Source organism: Acyrthosiphon pisum, chromosome A2 (assembly GCF_005508785.2).
Source record: "Acyrthosiphon pisum isolate AL4f chromosome A2, pea_aphid_22Mar2018_4r6ur, whole genome shotgun sequence".
Taxonomy (NCBI): Eukaryota; Metazoa; Arthropoda; class Insecta; order Hemiptera; family Aphididae; genus Acyrthosiphon; species Acyrthosiphon pisum.
Genome location: NC_042495.1, coordinates 96,096,158 through 96,120,701, shown reverse-complemented (window position 1 = coordinate 96,120,701; position 24,544 = coordinate 96,096,158). Strand labels below are relative to the sequence as shown.

Below are 24,544 nucleotides of genomic sequence, written 5' to 3'. Positions count from 1 at the left end.
CCCCCAACACCGTAGTTTTCCTTTGTTTTACACTGTGCTTAGCCAATTTTGTAGCCAATTTTGCAACTTTTTGTACTTTTGTCCCCCATGCCCCCCCCATGCCCCTCCCAAAATAAGGCCCTAGATCCGCCACTGAAGTCAATAGCCGCAAAAAATTTCTGGACCGTTTTCAATAAAATTAATATTGATAGATTTTTTTTTTTATTTAAATGGTTGCAATCGGTTACATACTATGTCAATATTATAATTAGAAGAGACACGGTATATACATTTTAGACAAGGATATTTATTAAAAATACAAAATATCTTTTGCTTGGACATCGTCTGGTGGGACAGCTAATATTTATATATATTTTAACTATTTTATTATGTTTAACAATTTATACAAATTTTTGAAACAATTATCATGTTTAACAGTATTGAATTATAATTTAATTATATTTGGTATTGAATATGTTTCTATACGTCTTATTAAATTTTTAAATAATTATCACTGTTTGTGAAATTAAATGTTTCCTATATAACATAATATTTATATAATGAAATACAACTCAGTTCAGCATACAGTGTCCATAGAAGTTTTATTTGTAGACACTCAATCTAAAAGTGACACAAGAAAACCATAACAATGTTTTTAATTTATAAACGTATTAACTTAACTCGTGATAAAAATAGCGGGACTGAATTTAGAAACCAGATTGCACAATCGCCTCAATGTCCTCACCTCGGTACAGTTATTCAGAATATTTAATTTTTATTACTGTAAACATTTTATTTTTGGGTAAAAAAATTACATTTATGCAGATTCAAAGATAGTAAATGCCAAATAAAGTCTGTATAAGAGTTATATCTGAACTATGGATACGTTTTTAACTCTTCAACGCACGTCCAAGTTTATTTATTATATTAATCTAACTCATGGTAATAGGTTGTCAATCGAATCTATTTTAATAGAATATATAAACTTTTGTTAGCTTTAAGTTTCTCTTTCTCCATACTTGTTTTCTTATAATCTTCATCCAGCATTCTACACTGTAAACAAACTTCATATTCATGAATTGTATTTTCTTTAAAGCATATTCATGTTCTCCTAGTTTGATTGATTGAGAACTGGATATTAATTTTAAGATACAGTTGATCAATAATGACAATAGGTATGTTATAAAACTGTAAAACAATACCTTGTAATAAATAATATACTATAATGTATATTAGCAGTATAATTTAAAACGTGTCAAGAATTAAATATAACGATTTTTTTAAACTATCAAACATTATTAAAAATAATATTTTATGATGAAATACATCATCTTTTGTTTCAACACCTTACAATACTTACATCATCGTTTTATTTATTTATTTTTGAACTCGTTTAAATCATACTAATTTTTATTTCCTTTTGTTTTCAACAAGATAATAATATGTATATAAATAATTATTAGGTACATACGTAATATCTGTATGATATTGTATTAAATCTACATAAAAAAAACTTTTATTATTATTTATATTATAACAGCAAAATTATTATGGTCACAAAAATTAGTCATAAATTATTATTTTCTAATATTGTATAACTGATAAAACATATTATATAAAAAAAGAAATAAGTTTCGTTGTATAATATTTTAATTTTAATTAGGCTATTTTTATAACTAATAATAGGTATGTATTAATATTTGTTAGATATTAAATGCATTAAGATAAAAAAAAAATATGCAAAATTTTGTTAAATGTTTTTAATAATATATAAAAAAGCAAATTGATAGGAGAAGACATAATTTTCATAAACTTTAACATCAATTTGTATATTTCTTGGGTGTTGTCACGTATTTTGTCTGTTATTTAATCATATGTATGTGGACTTTTAAATAATATTAAATGTAAAAACTATATTTTACTCTCAATTTGTGTGACCGATTTGATTATCTGTGCATAATGTTTTTTAGTTTTTTTTTTGTTGATAATTCCATTACCAATGTACCAAAAAAAGATTTTGAGGTAGACTATTTTTATACATATATACATATTGAATCTATAGACATATTTTTTGTATTTGAATATAAAAATGACCATATTATTATATATAATAGAGGTATATTAAAAAAAAAGAAAGTAGGTAACAGCTGAACTTTATTTTTAATTAAAATTAATTTTGTTAATAATATTGAACTTCATCAACATTTATGTAATATAATATTGTGAGACTTATAAATACAAACATTATTATATATAAAACTTGAAATGACAGGTGTTAATTCATTCCACTGTCAACTTTTTTTTAGAAATTTAATCGCTGTTTTTTTTTTTTAAACAATTGTACAAAAAGAACTAATATTCTATTTTACGTGTTTGTTATTTTATATTTTAAAAAACTTTCAAACTCTATAGCAGGTGTTTTAATTTTATTTAACACTGACATCTGACGTATACTTGAATACTGTTTTTATTGCCTACCTCTGTTTCAATTTGAATACATTTTTATTATTTTGTAGATGACAAAGATTCTTTTATGGCACTTAATGAATTGTTCCAGGAAATTTTTATTTCAGTGTATTGTTATTATTACTATCGTAAGTCCACGTAAGTACTAAATAATTGAAGAATATAAAAAAAAGTTAATACTTAATAGATATAATTTCTTAATAGTACATATTGAGTTTTAAATTTTAATGGAAAAATGCATAGGAATTAGATAATTTTGTAAATATTTATATAAAATATTTTCATTTGTGCTCAGACCATAATTATTTTAATGAAATGTTACACAAAATGCATTTTTTTTTTACTGTCTTGCATATTTACTTACTGTATAATAAGATTGTATTGTCTAAATATGAATTATTAAAAATTAAAGATAGAAATATGAACTAATTTTCCTAAAAATACACTTATTATATAAATCTTAGAGCATATAGTTCTTCTATAATTTACATATAAATATATTATGTATTAAATAATATTTAACAAATAGTTATATTATATCATAAACTGATAATATAATATATTAAATTATAGTTAAAACAAATTGTGTTACATACTTAGAAAGGTATTATTTAAAGAAGTTTCTAAAAATATTTAATCTATCGTAATTATTTAATATTAATTTTAAATGTTGAATCAAATAGTTCATAATTGTATGTATGAAGTCTTATATAATACATCTGAAAATAAATTATCACCACATATTTCATAATAAATTAATACGCCTTCTCAATTTCGATTCAATAATATAATATAATAAGGGTAGTGTAAAAATGCCTCTTACGTTGGAGATAAAAACCATAGTAATGATACCTAAAGAAGTACATAGAAAACTTTTTCATAAACTATGAAAAATGAATGGCCTAAACTCAATACATGTTGGGCCCTTGCCCTTGTCCTCTCAGGCCGTTTAAACAAAAGAGCGCACGCAAATGGTGAAAACAATTGTTAAAAAAATAACATTGTACATTAAAATTTAAAACCAAAATAACAAATGTTGTACCCATTGTTAATGCTCCAAAAAATGAATAAATTCAGTCTGTGAGTACATTTTCATGTTAAATTTAATGATATATTTTATTTTAATATATGTACCAACAACATTATTATGTTTTAAAACAACTCACAGTTGAAACTTGAAAGGTAACGTAATATAAACATAAGTATACTTACATTTTTTTTCAAGACTCAGGATAATAATATGATTTTATTTTTACATATTATTTTAAATAAATACAATCAAAAATAGAAGTAGAGAAAGTATATTTATATTATTCTACTGAATCATACATTTTTTCATTAAAGCAATTTGCCACAATGTCGAGTGGTTAACACTGACTCGTAGGTACAATATGAATAATACATTGTTTGTATCTTAATACAATTATACACAATGTTCTTTAAACTATTTACAAGTACATTTTACAATAACTAATACTTATTATTTAATACTTTTTGGTATCAAAATGCGACTAAAAGTTTAATGTTTTAAAATGTTGGCAAGAAAAATAAATTAATAATGTTTAAAAATGTGAACAATAATTAGTGATGTAGTTGTAGTATAGGTACGAGGGCACTATGGATTTTAGGTACAAAAAAAATAACGTTTTAACCACATGAAAATATGCGGTTAAAAAATATACTAGGTTTTTGCCTAATATTAATCATATTCGTTATTTGTTTTATTATTTCACTGAAATAAAACTCTGGACACGAGACTAGATTAAAAAAATATATTATAGATATCGACAAGATAATAATTCATAAGTGTTTGCTACAATTATATTTTGTATATTGAATTTGATTGTATTTTATGATACCTGCTGTTACAAAATGAAGATAAAAAAATAAATACCTACGTTGCTTTCGAGGTTACTGTTAAATTTCTGTTTATATCGTGTATTACATGTACACATGTAATGTGTTACATATCTGATAACAGTCACTTGTAATGAAATCATAAATTTGTTTTTATTAACCACTGACCACTGGTCTCTGTAACAGAGATTTTACAATGTATACATAGTAGTCACTCTAAAGTGAGTTGAAGTTATTTATTTATGTATACGTTTATACTAGATTTAACAATTATAAATGTTGACACTTAATACATAGTTCAATAAAATATTAAAATACGTCAAATATTATTATTTATTTTAATAGTAAACTTAAATAAAATAACGATTTGAAGATGAAATAATACATGAAATTGTATTAACAATTTAGACGATATATTTTAATCTATAGAAAGTACTATAAATTATAATATTGTCTAAAATTAAGCCAATAGTTACTATGTATACTGCAGTAATGTTTATGCCAGTGTCAAATTTATAAAATATTATAACTTAAATAGTAAACGTGAAAAACCTTCCATAATATTTCATCATACTTGCAGTAGACAGGTACCTATTATGATTACTAATGGTACTATAATATACAAATAACAATAATTTTTCGCTTAAAAATATATTATTAAATATTTAATTTTTTTTTTAAAATTTAAACCACTATTCACAACACCGAAAGACATAGCCCATGTAAGCTAGCTAGAACTTAAATGTGTTCACAATAAGTGTGTAAATGAAAACTCTGGCGTTGTTGTTGGTACCATACCGCAGAGACTTATACTGACTGACCTGTAAAACCTGTAAAACAACTTTGATGAAATATTTTTTAAACTTTTTGCTTACAGCCTAGCATCGTAATACAAAATTCATTAAGTTTATACCGACGTACTGTATAATATTGTGAATAGGTTTGTCGGATAAATAATTTGATATTAATCTAAATGTTGTTGAAAATTCATTGTGAGCAGAAAATAATAATACACGTAACTAACGGTACAGTTTTTTTTATAAACATTACTAAAATGGAACATTTCAAATGGCTTAAAATTATTCTAAATATTTTAAAACCTTATATATATGAATATATTATAACTGGCACATTTTTTTTTAAAACTTACATTTGGTAATAGTTTTGTACGTGACACGAGAAGATTCACCCCTGACCTAACAAAACGTTGCAGAGGGCATAATACTTTGAATAATAATATGTTACATAGTATAGACATTTTGACGGAATCTCGGAAGTTTATTTCTACCATTAAAATCTAGAACTGGCTATTCGGGGAACTATTTTGTGAACTACCGTATTCCATATTTATCCAACTTTTAGAAAATTACGGCATTTAACGTTTTTGATGTATACATGACGTCCTAAATTTTGCTGCAAGTTTCAATCAGATTACGTGCTAACTAGTTAAATATTTGATTTCAGTGGTAGTTTAATTCAACCATTATAACTATTTATTGTTGTTAAATATTATCACATCCAAATATATGTTTTATTCAAACATGTGTTTTATTCATAAAGAGTATAATATATTCATTATACAAATTAAAAATAGGTAATTCACTGTAATTGACTATAATATTAATATTTTAACTTAAAATCAAAGTGAACTACCAGAACTATTTTATTGTAAACAAAATAAATTCATTATATGTATAGATAGTTAAATAAATATTTTTTTTTAAATGTGCATTTTTCATTTGGTTGAAGTATAATATTTTTGTTATTGATCGGAAATATTAATTAGCATACAAAAACTACTACACAATCAGATCGATGCATATTAAATCGAATTTAACTCTGGTAAAAATGTTAAATCCATAGTTTTACTTTCAGAACTGAGCTTATTGTTTAAATGTTTAATATTATGGTGTTATATTATAATTAATATGAACGTAATCCAATATTTAAATATATTCAATTTTAGTGTATTTTATACTTTTGAAAACAGAAAACTTAGGGTTTTATCATTTCTCCGTGAACCGTAACTTATACAAGAAGAAACGTCATTTTGAAAGTCCATGAATAATTTAAATTACGAAGCTCTTAATCCGATGCATAATTAGTAGCATTTAAACATTCAAGTTTCCGAGATTTCTACACTATGTTCTATAGATTAAAGTATTACCCTATTTACATCTATAGTAAAGTATTTGCAATAAATATATTAGCCTATAAAATTAGAATTTAAATATAATTGAGGTATTTTTAAATTATTTTACTAGTTTAAAATATTTTTGATTATCAGTCATGTAGGATATTTATTTTTGAAAAATTCTTTGATGTACCTATACAGTGTACAGTATACATTATATATATTAATTCTTTTAACTCAGCGGTTCCCAACCTTTTCAGTTGTGCGGACCACTAATTTTGTAAAAAAATCTTTGAGGCCCACTAATAGCACACCTATATATACGTATGTATATAATACATCATTTATATACATATATATACGTAATTTATTAGAAACAAAAGAATTAAAAATAGTGTGTGGTAAATCACAACAGACACAACGACACATAAACACTCGACCAATGTCGTGGAATACTAGTCAAGCAATTTATGAAAACGAAAGACCGATTATGTTTATCGCAAAATAAAATACACTTAATAAAAATGACAAACAGAAACCAATAATTATATATTATAAATATTATTATTACTAGAAGTGCTATGAGGTATATAATAATATTATTTTAAGTATGTATATATTAATATTATTTAATATTAAATGGTTCACGGCCCATGCGTTGGGAACCGCTGATTTAACTTATAACTTCTTTTATATTATTCTAAGCTTAATATAATTAAAAAAATAATGTTCCTTAAATTATATTAATGCTTATTTGTACTTATTATACTATATGGTATTATACTATATATATTATTACATAGTAAATTAAATGAGTAATTGTTATAAATCGTTTGACATTTTAATATAACTATGATAAATTATTAATTATACCTATGGCAAGGTTAGGAAGGGAATTTACGTATTTAATTTGTTTTAGTTGCATATTTTGTGGCTTGATAGTGGAAAAAGTATGATGACGATTTAAAGAGTAATAATTAAAATAAATGGTTGCCGACATTCATTTTCACAAACATAAATTCAGTTGATTAGGTTGGTTTTAACAAGACAGATCAAAATAAATATGAATTGATTATTTAATTACGTATGGAATAGTTTATATTTCAAATATTTGATATCTATATACGAAATAATTGTTTACTAATAATTATTTATTTAAACATTAAAGTGTTTTACATTGAAATTAAATAATTTGTCTTGTAAAATAGACACATTTATATTTAATGGATCAACATGTATCCATACATTATCTAGTGTAGTAGTGTATTATAAAATAACTATGGTACCTACGTGAGCGAGAGTACCTAATGCATTTGCGAAATATCATCATCTGAAAATAATATATTATCAATTAAAAAAGTTCTCTAACAGAAATTAATTATAAATATAGATTTAATGGTATTTGTTTTCAATTAAAATATATTATAATTATATGTACAAGATTCAATGATACTGATAATTGAGGATTTGTCACAAAGGGTTTCGTATTTTCATCGATGTTATTTAATTATTCAAAGCTGTGTAAAAGATTTTTAAATAATAATACGATTAACTTATAATTATTTTATAATTAGAGAAAATTAATTAAATTATTAACAAATTTGCAATTATGGCAAATTAAAAACATTGAAAAAAAATGGTATATAGTTATAAATGTGATGGTTTTTTTTGTTGCTACAAAATATGTATACTCTATACATGAAAACAGTTATTTTAATTATTGGTGGTAAATAGTGACAAGAATTAAGAACTTAAATTATTATTATCATACATAAAAAGATAATTATTGATTAAAATATATATAGTGTATTATTTGCCAATGGACAAAGTCTTAAGATACTTCTGTATATACATAATATAATATTTTATGTTATATTATGTAACACCATACTTTTCCTTAAAACTGATTTTATTTGAATTCGATTTTTATAGAATATTGTTGTTGTAGTAGATGGCCACTTTTATATATTATTTAACTATCGAGTTGTTTAAAAATATATGAAATAGACAATTTGTAGAACAAATTTTCTGACAATTTAGAACTTAAACGATTAAATCTAGTTTGTGGCAATATTGCTTGATAACTTTATTTATTATAAAACTGTAGACAACATTAATTATAATGAACTGTTTGCTGAAAACAATACCAACATAAACAACCGTTGGACAACATAAACAACTTTGATTTAGGTACTATAATTTGTTCTTACATAAAAAAACCCAATAAAAATTTTTCGAAATTGTCGAACTCGGATAGATTAAAATAACATGAATAACAATTAACCGTACAAAAGTTATTGTAGATCGAATATTATATTGTACATATACAATATACATACATTGTACTTATTAGTACCTACATTATTATTTGCCTATTGTATAATACTGGATGATTTTTTTATCATTGGCCACTCATTATTTCAAAAAATATAAAATTAATTTTTTTGAAAAATATTTTTTTACATGGTTTTTAGTCGTTACCCAGCAAAATGTTGGTCCACTATTCCACTTGTCAAAACTTTAAATACTTATAACTCATAAGCTACTCATCCTAAATTCGATTTTCATGCATCGAAATACTCAGAAAAATATACTGCTTTCAAAAATGAAATTAAAACGGTATGTTGTAATTCAAAAAAGTAAAAAACTGAAAAATTGTAAGGATAAAAAATATAATTTTTTAATAAAAACGTTGTTTTGTAGCGACTTGGAACCATGTAAAAAAAATATTTTCAGAAACATAATTGCTTTTTGAATAATGAGTGTCCTACGTTAAATGAACTACCCGGTATACATAATATATAAATATACATATATATAATATATTATAATATAATATGACTTTAACCGGGCGTTAGTTAATGAGGTGGTATGCTACACATGCCGTTTGTTGATAGTATATTTACAGCATTCAATATTTAGATATATTTTATGGGGAAAATCTTACGAAAATAGTAAAAATATAAAAGGTATATTTTATTTAAAAATAAAAAGACAGAGTTTATAGTTTAGACATCTGCGCGTGGTCGAAAAAATAATATTGATATAGTAATGATCGCTGTTACAGGATTACTATAGATGGGAGTATGGGACAAACACTGACACATAGTTCGTTATGATAATCGTAGGTATACGTTCATATTATAGAATTCATTGAACCTTGTTCTTAGTCGAAACAATTTGGGTTCATACCATAATAACTGTGGTAGTAGGTATTGTATATGTTAGGTAATAACAGAAATAACACTTAATATTATATAATATTAGTCTTGTACCGTAAATTACATCTCTAGAAACAAAAACAATAACAGCAGAGGCCCCATACTCCATATGTTTCCGGGTCCAAGTCGTTGAATCAATCGGTATACACAATAATTGTGTATTACCAAAAAAAATTGTATTTAGAAAAGTGTGCTATTGTTGAAAGAAGAATAGGTTGGGAGGGGGGGTGGTTGATTGTGGTTGCGAAGATACCTGTTATTACGTACTTACCACACATAATATCATCCCCCCAGTGCTTGAATCAGAGACATGCAAGGAAGAGGGTGGCAGAGTCCCTTTTATTTAAAAAAATGTATTAATGCGTACCTTTCTAATTAAATTATAATCAATAAGACATTTAAATATTCAAGTAAGTACGCACATTTTTACTACACTATTGAATCCATCTTCTATTTTTTTTCCCAATTCAAGTACTGCGTTCGTCTATTATGTATGAGGTAATGTCACAATAGTATGTAGATAGTTATTATAACACTCGATCCGTATGTCTGTACTGGGGAAATTAAATGAACAAAATTCACGATTGGGAGATTTGAAGCCATTGCATACCGAGAGATGATAGTACCACTATAGGTAGGTAAATTATACTATATTTATATCACACGGGTACGCAATAGCGTATATAAGATTTTTCAAGGGGAGATTATTCGGGATATGCAATTTTTAATATATTATATTCGGTGTACTATTGTAGTATTATACATATTTATATTATTATATACATGTAGTATTGTGTACACAATTTGGTCTGCAACATATCAGCTACTTCACCCTATTAAAATTAATTTTTTTTTTTAAATCCGGGTATTTAACGTTTTAAAAATGATGACACAAAATAACAGTTAGCGAAAATTATTAGTAAGTTTATGAGTTACGCATGTGGCCATGTAAGAAAATATCTACGCCAATACGGTATTTTCACCGAAAGTCCAAATATTTAAGGTTCAGAGTTTTGTTTGGTACCTATATCTACGTTTTAAAAATAGTGGTGCGAAACAAATACCTAAACAGAGACCAGACCTGGTCATTCGCCAGCTCTTCTCGCTCTGATAATTTAAACTATAAAGTCCTCCCTCTACACAATATACATTATGAAAAACCACCTTAGGTTGGTGACAGGATGAAAACAATTTTTTCAGCCACACCTTAAGACTTGCACACGGGTTAGTTGCTCTAAAAAATATCGTAAAAGTGTAACACATCACTGCCATACCGTCGAAATTCTAACTGTGTTAAGTCATACATTTTTCGATAAAAATATAATTTTAGACATTTTGTCGGTCTTTCGGATATTCATTACGTTTTCAACATGAATCAAGATATCGAATATTAGAGGTTTGGTGAAGTGGATTTAAGCCTTGGATCGTGCTGAATTCGGATCCCTCAACTATAACCCTCGTGGTTTATCCTATTTCACTATTTAGTTATATTATATAATAATGTTTATAATATATATAAATATATACCTAGGTACATTATGTTTACCTACGTTACTTCGCATAAGCTTATGTGTATTTATAACAGCTGTGCCGTATAGATGTGAGTTGCGAGACAAAGGTGACCGCATCAAAATTAACTATACAAACACGACGATATTATTTTGCTCAAATCATAATAACATAGAGTTAGGAAACAACCCTAGAAAAATAAGGAAATATAGATATATCAAATAAGAATATTCTACCAGAGTGTGGATATGATATTGTGTCTTATCGATTTCGGATCAGGGTTTTTTTTTTAGTGTTTTGAATCATGTGTATATGCGTTTAAGCGATATTTTTTTAGCATCGTTCAAAAGCCTCTGGAAAATGGTGGACTTAAAGTCCATTCTAAAGTCATCTGACTTTTTCCATTTTGTATTTATAATAATATAGAAGAAAAAATATGCGAGGAAGAATGAAAGTTTTCTAGGAAGATTTAAGAATGGCTTTTTATTTATTTTTTGTTAATAATATCTTACATTTTAATGACCCCATCTATGTTAAGCTAAATGTACCGAATCTTAGGTGCCTAGTAAGTATTAAGATAAAAGATTGAAAATGTGCATGACATAATTCAAAAGCCATCATTATTATTACTATACGCCCTGCAATGGAAACTGATATGTTTTTCTTCGAAATATTTCTATACACCCTTATTGTTTTATAACTCATTTATAGTACTACCATTTTATAAGTAGAAAGTTTACTCTAAAAAATGTTCTCCCCATATACATTATTATATTTTAGTTATATATACGAATATACTCATAGCTTGTTTTCATTTTCATCATTCATATTATTGGAAATAACATTTATGTTGGAATAAACATTAAATTCATAAAAACTATAAGATAAGCTTTCTATATAAGTTATTTTTTACCAATATAATTATTTTAATCGAATTATATTTCAGTATATTTTTAGACGAATGTAATAACTTAATATGCAATATGAATAATATATAAATATAAATTCCGTGTTTATTGCATTACACCTTAACTGAAAAAATAAACCACTGAATCTAAAGTACCCAGTTTTTTGTATAGTATGATAAATTTGAAAATAAAACAAGCTTACATTAAATAAATACTTTATATGTGAAGTAAGTTGTAAGTCGTTATTATATTTAGATGACCCACTTTAAAAGAGTGAACCATTGTGATAACAATTTTTTTTTTTAATGAAGACCAATATTTACACATAAAATAACATTTTGCGTTCAACGTTGGTTCAATTTTGTTAGTAATAGAGTTTTGGTTAAAAAAAAGAGCTCAATATGTATTGTGCAATCTTATTAATTTTTAAGAAAAAAAATCTGAGAAAATCAACTTAAATCCAATAGCAGAATTAAAAAAAAATTAATCATAATTTTTAAAACAATTATTTAGCTGTAATAATACAATTATGCTTGCATGGACATTTTTATACATTATATTAATATTTTTAGTCATAACCATACTTGTCCAACATTTAGTCATTAATCAAATTAATTTTCAAGTTTTTATACTTTAATAATGCTGTAGGCTGTAATTATTTTAAATATAATAGTATAGACTATAGATGTTGAATACGCTGTACATTTTGCATCAATAGACAATAAGATAGGTATTTATATTATTGAAGCTATCAAAATAATCCATTTACTATTATAGAATATGTAATTAAAAAAAAAAATCTATAATATTAAAACAGTTTAATTTAATTTAATTAAATGTAATAAAATGTATATTTATACATTTAATAGAGCTAATTCTTTTTGGTCAACAACTTTTAAAAATTACAAAACTTTATGGAAAAAGAATAATGATTTCTCGAAACTGTTGTTGCTCGACTGTAAATATTACATACAACTTCTTATAAATAATTCGTATATTGTTCTGAAACTTTGACAATATTAAAATTTATTTGAACTTTGGAGTTATTTTTGAAATAATTAAGGGTCTAAAATTTAAACAAAAGCAATATAATGTACCTCTTGCTTTTTTTATCTCTCTTCTAAAGTTCTAACTAATAATCAGAAGTTTTATTTGCAAGCAAATTTAATTATCCGTTGTTAGTTAGTGTTTCTTATCATAGAATAGATTAAACTTGATATTTAGTTTGTGGTCTTATAGTACATTTTAATATCTGATATTATACATCACATAGTGGTATTTGCGGACTATACAGCGTGTTCTGTTTGGTTTAAAACTCGCTCTAAACTTTCAATTTTTGAAATGTTTAAACATTATTAGATACTTTTTGAGGATTTATCTTGAAAGGTTTCGTGATAGGTTTTTATGTCATTTTAGTTAAAAATTAAGTGGGATTTTAGAGCAACGAGTTTCACATTGTAGTTTTACGATATTGGTTGTATGTTGACGTGTTTTCGTTTTGAGTAAATATATTCCAGTTAATATTATCGTTAAAACACTTAACGAATTGATCCATTGGCTTTATGCAAGTTCGTTGTCGACAACATTCTGTCATATCGGGAAAATAAGAATTTCGTGAGTGACATTTTAAAATACTTCTGTTTTAATTGTTAATCAATATAGTTAAAATAAAAGAGAAAACCCAGAAAGGTTGGTCTGATTTATGCCTGTAAGGCTGTATAGACTATGAATAGTAGGTTTCAAGTGTCCTCTTCATTTAGTAGGTCACTGTGATGGATGTATTACATTTTAATTCAATGATAAATCATTTCACACGCGATTCTGAGCGTTTCCGGTGTGTCTGCCTGCTTTATTTTTAAGGATATTTAATCATTTATTGTTTCATTAATCATTTTTAATTCTGTATATCAAACTATTTTTTTCCAAATCCTTATAAGTCAATAATCGCGTACCGTTCTATGGTGTGAATAGGTTCAAGCCTTCATGGTAACATACCTAAAATTAGTCCAAATATTTTTGAAATTTATTTGCGTATTGAAATTAATAATATATATAATGGAAAAAAGTTTCAAATCCACGTGATTAATGTTTTTTTAATTACAAAATAATAACTAAAATCGTTAGAGAATAAATCGTTATTTTATACGTTTGAATATACAATGTCGTCAACATTTTAACTTAAAACGCTCATAAAATATGTATGTGGCTTTACCGTAAACCTTTTTTTTAATTCTACTAAAAAACTTACGAAAAATCTTTTATTAAATTATCAATCCTTAGGTATCAAAATTAAAAATGTTTTAAATTTTCAAGTACAAAATAGTTTACAAATGTCCATGTTCTTAATGAATTTTGTAATAACTCAAAATCAGTATTTACCTTTCGTACTTCAAATTAACTTACACTCGCGTAAATCGATAATTTTTGAGTACCTATTTTATTATTTTTAGGCAGGTAGGTACTGCATATTCTTAGCGCGTATTTCAAGATATTAATTGTTTAGGTGTTGTTAAATTATTTTTATTATTAATACTATTTATACGTTAAAATCTTAACTTCTGATTATCAATTAATAACATTGAATATAATAAAAAACTAATAAATTTCATTTAAAAACATATCAAGTTTATTAAAAAATATATTGTAGGTGTGCAATTTTTTAACTACTTATATTTTATACATGTTCTACTTTATCTGAGGTACCTATCTAATCACTAAAATAGTTAAAACAATATTATAGTATATGAGATGATTCATTTTTCAAAAGCGTTGTATTAAAGTTACTGAACACGTACAATATTTTAAGTAATTTAAAATTTAGACGAACCTATTAAAAAGAAGAAAAAAATAGTTACGTTATTAGAATTTTCACAGGAATTCCTAGTATTTCTCTAAAATAAACAACATAATATGAAGCTGAATGTCTGGATAACTATGTAGGTATTCTATTCTTTCCACTTGCGGTGTTACATCAATCAAAGACGGGCTGGCACCATATTATAGACTCAAGGGACACCCCAGATATGTGACAGGTTTTATTACATTTTTATTTCGTTTATATTATTTTCTCTCAAACTAACAAGTGTGACGTATAAATGTTACACAAATCGGAGATATATATCTTATATAATATACAATCATTATTATTTATATTTTTCGTGATGTGTATATGGAAAATAGCGATATATGCATATGAATAAATATATTTTGAATCACCATTACACATACTCGATCGATTTTTTGTAATAATACACTAGAGTTAAGGTACTTACAGCCACAGCTAGCCGTATATTCGTATATATCTGGTTATGACTGTTATGAGTCGTTCGTACTACAGTGACATACGTTATTCGCGTGCACGCAGACCAGGACAGCTTAGTAATAATATCTTTTATTCTGAATTTTCTTAAGGGTACTTTACTACTTTATACAGTTTGTAAATCGATTTCAGACTATGTGAAAATTCTAACTTGTGCCACGAAAAATATTATTTACTAACGAACTTTCAAAACGATATAATATCGAATACAATAGAGCGCAATCGACGTTACCCAAAAGTAGATGGAGAATAAAATATTTTAGTTTCTTAAAAATATGAATTATGATTATAATAAATTATGTTGAACCGGTTTTAACTATACGTTTATTTGTACTAAAATTCGGTATGATAATATTAATGAGTTTGATGTGATCTATACGGTATCAACATAATATTATTTTGTTTTACCCCTGTAAATTTCAGCCATTTATGTCTTGCCTAATAACAAGTGCATCGCATATTATACTCGCATGATCGTATTATTTAAATTTTTCAATTAATTTTTCGACATTTTTAATGTATCACATATTTATACCAAAACATAATCACCGGTGTTAAAAACAACTAAGCGAAAATATTTTATACGACAAATTAATATTATAAAGGATTTTTTTATATTTTTCGCATACCTGCGTACGCCGTAATAATAATCCGATTCACTCTAGCGATCCAAAAATATAATACACAATGTCCGGATCAACTGATGTACAGTTTTTTTTCTGCTGTTTTGATAATCCAATTTCCCCTTAGGTTGTCGCATACAATTATTATAATTGATTTTATAATTAACTTCGATTTTTTTTCTGTGTTGACAGGAAAATGAAGTCAACATTCGCGGCGATGATGACGGCGATGACGCTGCTGCCGTTCGTCTTGTCACACAGGTACATAATAACAATATATTATATACAATTTAGACTATACTTGCCTCGTTCCTAGCTATAGCTTTACGTCCTATATATAGACGCCATTCGTGCTTCTCGTCGGAAATCGATTTTCGTACGACTCGCGATAATGATATTACGTCGTGCTGTCGCCCGCCGATTATTTTTCACAATAATAATAACCATCATTAGGTACACGAAAAGCCGTGATCGGCGTTTTAATTAATCGATTTTCTTTTTTTCGATTGTCTCGTCTACCTACCGCGGTATCGTCGCACGCGCAGCAACCACGTTTACGTTTCGGTGATCCACGGCCACGACCAGGGTTCGTTGCTGCCCAGGACCATGGACAGGGCGATGCCGCCGTCGGTTCGGGTGCTGTACGCCGAGATGCCGGCCAACAAGTTCAGCACGGGCGCCCTAGAAGCAGTGCTCGACCTGTGGGCGAACAAGACGATCGTCGCGTGTCTGCTGCTCATACCCGAACCAGTTGGCTCGATGCCCGCGTTAACCGCTACCAACTACAGGATACCCGTGCTCTGGCTCCCTTCGGTGCAGCGAATAGACCAGGTGAGTTTCTGTTTATTTACCACGTGTCTATAATATAATATTATATAGAATCTATAAAGACAGCGTTCGTGAAAAAGGGTGTAGCCAGGAATTTTGTATGGGGGGGGGGGGCTAAGTATCCAAATACAATATGTCTTTTATTTAGATTTTTTATTAACCTTGATAAACTTCTAAGGTTAACTCAGTTAATGGGGGGGGGGGAGGGGCTACGCCACTTGGTGTACCTAAGTCAATTCGTATTATACTTACATTTTTTTTCTAGATAATTTTACGTCGGGTCGACATGGTGACACTGAAATTTGGCCACTTCGTTTAATAATATTTTTAATGAGATGGCTAAATGTCAGTGTCACCAGTCGACCCGGCGCAAAATTTCTAATATCGTCCGAATATTGTCGGCACTCGGGACGCCGAAACGGCTGTTTGTGGTGCGCTCGTTCCGGGAGGCTGATCGGTGAATGTGATACGAATAATACGCGTGACGAATTTTTAATTCGAAGAAATTTTTACCTGTTTTCTCGGAACGCGACGCTAGTAACGAGGAGAAAAAATATATTATCGTGGAAGAGGCCGTCCGTTTAAATATTATTTACTGTCCTATATTATATTACCTATAAAGGTATCACGGGTGGTGAACCTTTTTCTGGTCGTGCCGAACATTTTTAATCACAGTTTTAAAAAAAACTTTCACGTGCCATTAGTACCTATACGTATTCATATATAGAAATATATTTATTTTTTGTGCTGGTCGAGGTTAGGTGGATGGTGAGATCTTTTAAAAAAATGTGTACAACCATAAAGTATACCTTAGAACATTTTTATATTATCTCGTTTATAATTGGATCTAAATTTATACACCCATTCGTTATATTTTTTAATGTCACTTTTATACCTGTTTATATGTGTGCAGGTTATTAGGTAAATACATCGTTAGTTTAATGAAACGCAATCAGTACTAATTTCATCCGTCAACGTATTCCTCTGTTTTGATTTGATCGCATTCATCGTGGAAAATAAACGTTTATCACGTTGATGTGAATATTAAGAGTATGGAATTTTTTTAATTAAAACATATATCTAGGAAGTGAGCTCCAATTTGTCGACATTTTACAATTAGCACCTAATAATTATATAGGTATTAGGTACCTATGACTATTATCTAGAAATTATTTGTTTACAATTTTTGTTCATTGAATGCTAGACGAAATTCAAAAATACATTAATATTTGGCTAACATGTGGCATATTTTGCCACCACCACCTAGTCCCCCCTCATAATATCCTGTGCTTCAAAATATCCCTCGTTAAAAACATTCCATATGTCTAAAATCACCAGATATCTCTCATTTCTTAAGATCCTAATTATTTAATTAAATTGTATTTAATAAATTAATGTATTATATCAAACTTATATTATCGTACTCCCAATTATATTAGGTTTGTTCCAACAGAGAATTTGTGACTAGTTGCCGACTGGTCCATGATTGATTTACAGCGCATGCGCTACCGTGGACTGATATGGATTTTGACCACTATTGGAACGCATTTCTGACTGTCCAAAATAAACTTACCAAAGCCTAATAGATAAGATATAAGAGATTGTATGATTACTGTGTCTCGGACTCCCAGTCCGGTCAGGAATCCGCGGATCGTTTTGACTGTCAATAACCAGTCATAAACTGGTCTGATAACGTGTTGGAACAACCATCTGACAGTTTGAGTTTGCGTTTTAGGTGGGTTGGAACGGAAAAGTTCTACTGCGCATGCTCCCGACAATTCTATGATAGTTTGACCGTGTGTTGGAACAAACCTATTATTATTAGTCATTAATCGTTACTATTTATTTCATATTTTTATAATATTTTTTTAGATACCCCAGGCATATAAAATTGATACTTACATTATACATATTTTGAATGATAAAATATAATTGTAAATATATATATACTATGATAAGCCTAATATGTTTCACTACATCGACCTACCTATTACAATTTTTTTTTGTTTCCAAATGTTTATTTATTTATTTTTTTTTTTAGTACCTAATTTATTGATAAGAGGTTATTCTCAGTGGTGAGATTTATTTTGTATATAACATATTCTGATTGAATAAATCTATCAAAGGCTTTGGTGATTTTACTATTGGTGCCTGATAGTATAAATTAAAACGAACAAAAATGATGAACTTGTAATAAAAAAACAGAATATTGACCATATTTTATTTGTAGTCTATTATTTTGTAATATTCCTCCAAATATATTGTATAAAATGAAAAAAATCAACCTCTGATTACAGCTCTTAGATATTCTTCAAGTTGTAATAAAAACATTTTAAAAATCAACTTGTTTTTAAAAATCTTCCAACTTCTGAATATATTTCTCTAGTTCTTACATCTAAAGCTATTACATAATCATAATATTTATACTGTAAGTATCAATTTTGTGTGGCTAATTAGGTACCTACCTTAAATACATTATATTAATATTAAATAAATAGTAATGACTAATGAAAATATAATTTAAGCATGATAATAGATTTGACATAATACATTTAATAATTGGGATTATATTATGAAATAAGGGTTAATATTAATGAAGATATTTCGAGGGTGCTTCCCGCCAGCTTTATTAAAAATATATTCCATGATAAAATAACGATATAATAATGAACACATTATATACAATTATGGTTGATATTATGTATTTCCTGTGTTTGATTTAAAAATTGCAATAAGTATCGTATAGTATTGTATTCTCGGTTAGTCAACATTGTTATTTGATTATTTTTCGAGAAAATAGTAAATACGTACATGAGAAATTTTTATCAATTTGACATGATTAATTATGGTTTATTCGTGTTGGCTGTAGAGGCTTTCAAAATCTTTTTCGTGGAATGGTTTCCATACCTATCTTTATTTCTACTGTTTCAGAACTCATCAGAAACGCCAAACATTGAAACACGTTTCACACTATTATATATAGTAGTCAACTTTAATTGCCTTTCTGCAAACATATTATACTGATTTTGCTTTGCAAACGTTCCTTTTGTTATCATTTTCTTTTGTAGATTTATTTTATACTTTATCGCACACTGTATTTTGTTTAACTGTATTTGTAAACGTATTAATTTAGCAAATGAACTTGGCCTATATTATTTGTTTTGTTAGAGATCCATTTAATTTGATCAGATTATTGTGTAATAGCTGGTATATTGGTGTCCAAGTGTCTGACTTCATGTATTTTGCACTGTAATAGTAGCTAGGTCATTTTTTATCTGAAGATGTGTATCTTCACAAATCATAATTATTATGAAACACGTATTTATTAATCTGATAATGGTTATCTTATCATAATTTCTGTAATTAAGTGTGTGTTTTATAGATTATTTGATTTTCTATTGCCTATATATAAGTTAATATAATATTATGTTCATTGTTCATGATTTATGTTTCATAATGTTTATTAAATACACTATCTATATTTAATATCTGTATAATATCTACTGCATCCATTAAATTACTTAATAGATAAGGTATCAACAAAATATTTTTTCGTATAAAATAAAATATGTACAACCTAAAATCTATATAAGTACAATAGTATATGAATAGGTACAATATTTAGAAGTGATTTCATTATAAATTTGTAATATTATGTTGACTTATGGGGAGGCTGTACCAACACATCTTCATAAACTTCGTGTTTATACGTTTAAATGTATTAACAATTGACATTTTTAATATTATTAGTTAGTTGTAAAGGGATACAATAGGTTAGAGATCAATGGATTTGTCTGGTTTAGTATAGTGACATGGATTTTTTTTAGTTGTGAGGACGTTAGTTAGGAAAACTTAAGAAGCTACTTCAGGGAGTGTATGTAATTTCAAGTAAACGTGGAGTAAATGCGGTAAGTATGGTTATTAATTTACCGTGGTACATTTGTTATTAAGCTTAGTTTTTTTATTGTTTAATGAAAGGAATAATTGATAATATCGGGGACAGGGGTAATGAGTTAAATGTATATAGAAGAATTAAAACTTTCTGTGGTAGGCGTTTGATAATTTGGTTTGTTAAATCATGGCCTGGAGATTTATTTCTCGACAAATGTTAAATTATCATTAGAATTTCGGATTGTTAGAAAATTGATAGAAAATAACACTTTAGTCGAATGACAATCTTAGAACCACGACTTTAATAAAATATTAAATCTTCCAAATGAAAAAATAAATACTATTATAATTATTTCATATAGTTCCGAGTTCGGATTCATATCTATATGCATTTAAATTGTATGAAAACAGATTGTATAGTAAAAACAAAGTTAAGTGGAACAAAACGGTTAAGTTCAAACGAAGAATATTGTTAGTTGTATAGGAGAAATTAAAAACGATATCAGCAATAAAATTAATGAAGCCTACGTAAAAATGTACTAAACGAACAAAAAAATTATGCTTTTGTAAAATGCTGTTCGGATGTTTGAGTAGTTCTTACAAACTAAAAACAAACTTGCGTGTTATATTTGTTTTTAATTATTTAGTTTGACACATCCCGCGAGAAGTAGGTACCATAATTTTTATCTTTTTTTCAATCGATTAAAGGTTTTTTTTTGTTTTAAACTTTTGAATAACTTATTACGTCCCCCAAAAGTGTTGTTCATGAAAGTTACAATTTGTAAACACAATATTATACGACGCTTAGTGTAAAACCGAAAGTTCTCATTCGAAATCTAAGAATTTTACAACATGTGATTCGATTTATTTCGATTAATATTTTTATTTCAAAAAAAGAATACAATACCCACATCTCTCTGCTGCTGATCGATTTCAGAAAACATTGATATCTCAAAATTATTATACTAATATCAAACCATCAGACATTAAGTGTTGACACGTCGTTATAAGTATAGTTTCAGTTGTTTTTTTTTAGTAAAATACCTTCAATAGGTGCTTAAATATTGAAATAAAAGATACAGACGTTCACTACATCAATATTTATATTCTGAGAAATTATCTTTCTTCATATAAATATTGTTCTCCATTGTTAGGTTAATATTTCGGCGTCATGGAGTTTTATTATAAACCACCCGTTGTGTATTTGTTGAAACCATTCCCCTTCTGCGAGAATCTTTTTGAGATCTTTTGTATTTTATATTCAGTTATAAATTTAAATTTAAAATGTATTACATTTTAATATCGCATTTACATTTATCTCAAGATATTTAAATTCTATTAACTATTTCGCATTTTCTAAAAGGTACTTTAGTCAAGTTATTTACTATTTAGTATGCAAACATGACATAGTATAGGTACTCGTATAATACTGCAAACAACGATAATTTATAACTATCACTCAAAAGTAGTACTCAAGCTGTTATTTATATGAAAATACTTAGTATGCTTATAAGTATGAGTAAACACTAAACATAGTGTATACTACAAGTGTGAGTTAATTTAAATGTCAAATGATATACAAACTTATCAACTTTTGGTGATATCTTTATAAGATCATAGAAATCTAAGATATTTTATTCAAACTATTATTTTGTGGGGAACTATTTTACTTGCGCATTCAAATATCGATTTTATTTAAATCAGTTGCTTTTGGTGCTTATAGAGCTTATATTTAGTGATCTATTTGGTATTAGATTTGATTAAAATATCAGAGTAATATTAATACATTGAAATTATTTATCATATAATGTTTTTAACATAATATATAATAATAAATTTCAATTCCATATAACAGCTGCAGAATAATAATTGTGTTAACGTTACTAACGAGTTGTGTCAAAAATAAAATACTAGTCACAATATTAACCTCGGGCTTGAGTGAAAATGAAAATGCTGCTATAAAAATGTAATAAGCGATAAAAGCTTTGTATTAAATTATAGCGTTTGCTGTTTGTATGTAATATAATTAAATAGCATGGTTATGAAACCCAAGGAAAAATGTTGTTGCTTCCTAAATGAGAATAATTATGGAAGCACAAAAGATCTGACTTAGTAATTCATTACTTCTATGAATTTATACAAATTTAACGGTAGATACCTGAAATATATTTTGTGACTTATATTGTCTAGTAAATTATAATTTTTAGATTTATATATGTACATATTATATATGAATATCTGTTACCATATGTATCTTAAATTATCACTACATAGGTATATTTTATACAGTTGTTATAAGTTATAAGTAAATCAATATTTATTTCAGTACGATATAGACTGAATGAATTGACAATCACTGTATAATTTGATAGTTTATGACTGTACAATGTTTTAATATGTATTGTGATAAAACGGCCATTGGATATATTGTATAATGTGACGAAGGTTATTTTGTACATAGACGCGTGGAAACTAAAAATATAGAATTGTATTCATTTTTATTGTTACGCGCAAACTTATACGTGTAAAATGCATTTCGTTGAACCATATTGTACGAAATTATACGAATATGCAAACATTTTGTGTTGTTATATTATTTTCTCTTAAAAAACAATTTGTGCCTCATAAATCGTTTTAATGATTTACCAATCATTATAATTCTATCGTTGAGTTTTTAAAAATTAAAGATCATAGTAAAACCATTAGTGATTTCCTCAAAACTGACAATATAATATGCCAAAGATACTTGATTATGTGTAGTACCTTTGTGTACTGCGTCCGTTTCTTGAGAGCACCATTAGAAAGTTTTTTTTCTAATTTTTATGAGGCGTAAAAGCACGCTTTATATAGCCATAAAACGTCTACAACCAAGTGTAATTGGATAGGGCAATTGTGAGTACAACGAGAATGGCGCTAGTGACGACTGTTTTATTTGTAGTATTGCGAGACATTTTTTTACATACATTTTAAATTTTAAAAATCTTAGTTATTAAGGCCCCTGCAAACTCTATTCATTTTTCATCAAATCGACCTTAGCGACTGACAACAATTTAAGTACTTCTAGTGATTCGATTTAAAACATTTAAAGATTTTTTAATTGGTCAACAAGTCTACTTTGCATCGGTCGGACCATATTTTTATATTTTTTATATTTTTGAATATATTCAATACTAAAAAAAGGTGGGTAAGTGGATGTCGCTCTGCTGTACAGTAGGTTAGAAGTGGGTCACTGTATAATGGACAGTATTAAATTTGAATTCAATGATATAATATCACTGTATAAGAAAAACGATTCTGAGCGGAGACGGTATATCAGTCTATGTATTAGACATATAATATATACTTATCTATGGTATTAAAAAAAAATTGACCTATAATAGGTACCTATAATAAATTCCAAATTAATCATATCATAATATCTATTAGGTACTTATAAGCTATAACGCGTTATACATCAACAAAAAACCGTGGTAAAATCATAGATATATAATAGTATACTTTAGAAGTTTCAAGTACCCACGAATAATATTATACAATCACAACAAAATAACTAAAATAGTTATCCTAGGTTTTTAATATGTAATTTCGTCCAAATTTGTACTTAAAATAACTATAAAAATAAACTTTTTAAATGTATATTTTAGATTTTTTGGTAACAGAAATTTATTACTTACGTGGAATCTTGTTTTAAATTTTTAATTCTTAGATACAAAAATTGAACATTTTATAAATTTTTAAGTACAAAATAATTTTTCAAATTAAAATTTGATAAATTTTGTCAAAATTTGATCTTTAATGCTTATAAAAAA

At 26.9% G+C, this 24,544-nt stretch overlaps 1 protein-coding gene across 2 annotated transcripts in view; it reads left to right on the top strand.

The window, feature by feature from the left end:
* The window catches only part of LOC100163143 (glutamate receptor ionotropic, NMDA 3A), a 167,687-nt gene that overhangs the window by 37,166 nt on the left and 105,977 nt on the right, over positions 1–24,544 (top strand). For both annotated transcript variants that reach the window (XM_008186681.3, XM_001943366.5), the window contains 2 exons: positions 16,209–16,277; positions 16,562–16,847. In XM_008186681.3, the coding sequence (XP_008184903.1) occupies positions 16,213–16,277; positions 16,562–16,847 (351 nt within the window). In that variant the 5' untranslated portion in view covers positions 16,209–16,212. The remainder of the gene's footprint in view (positions 1–16,208; positions 16,278–16,561; positions 16,848–24,544) is intronic.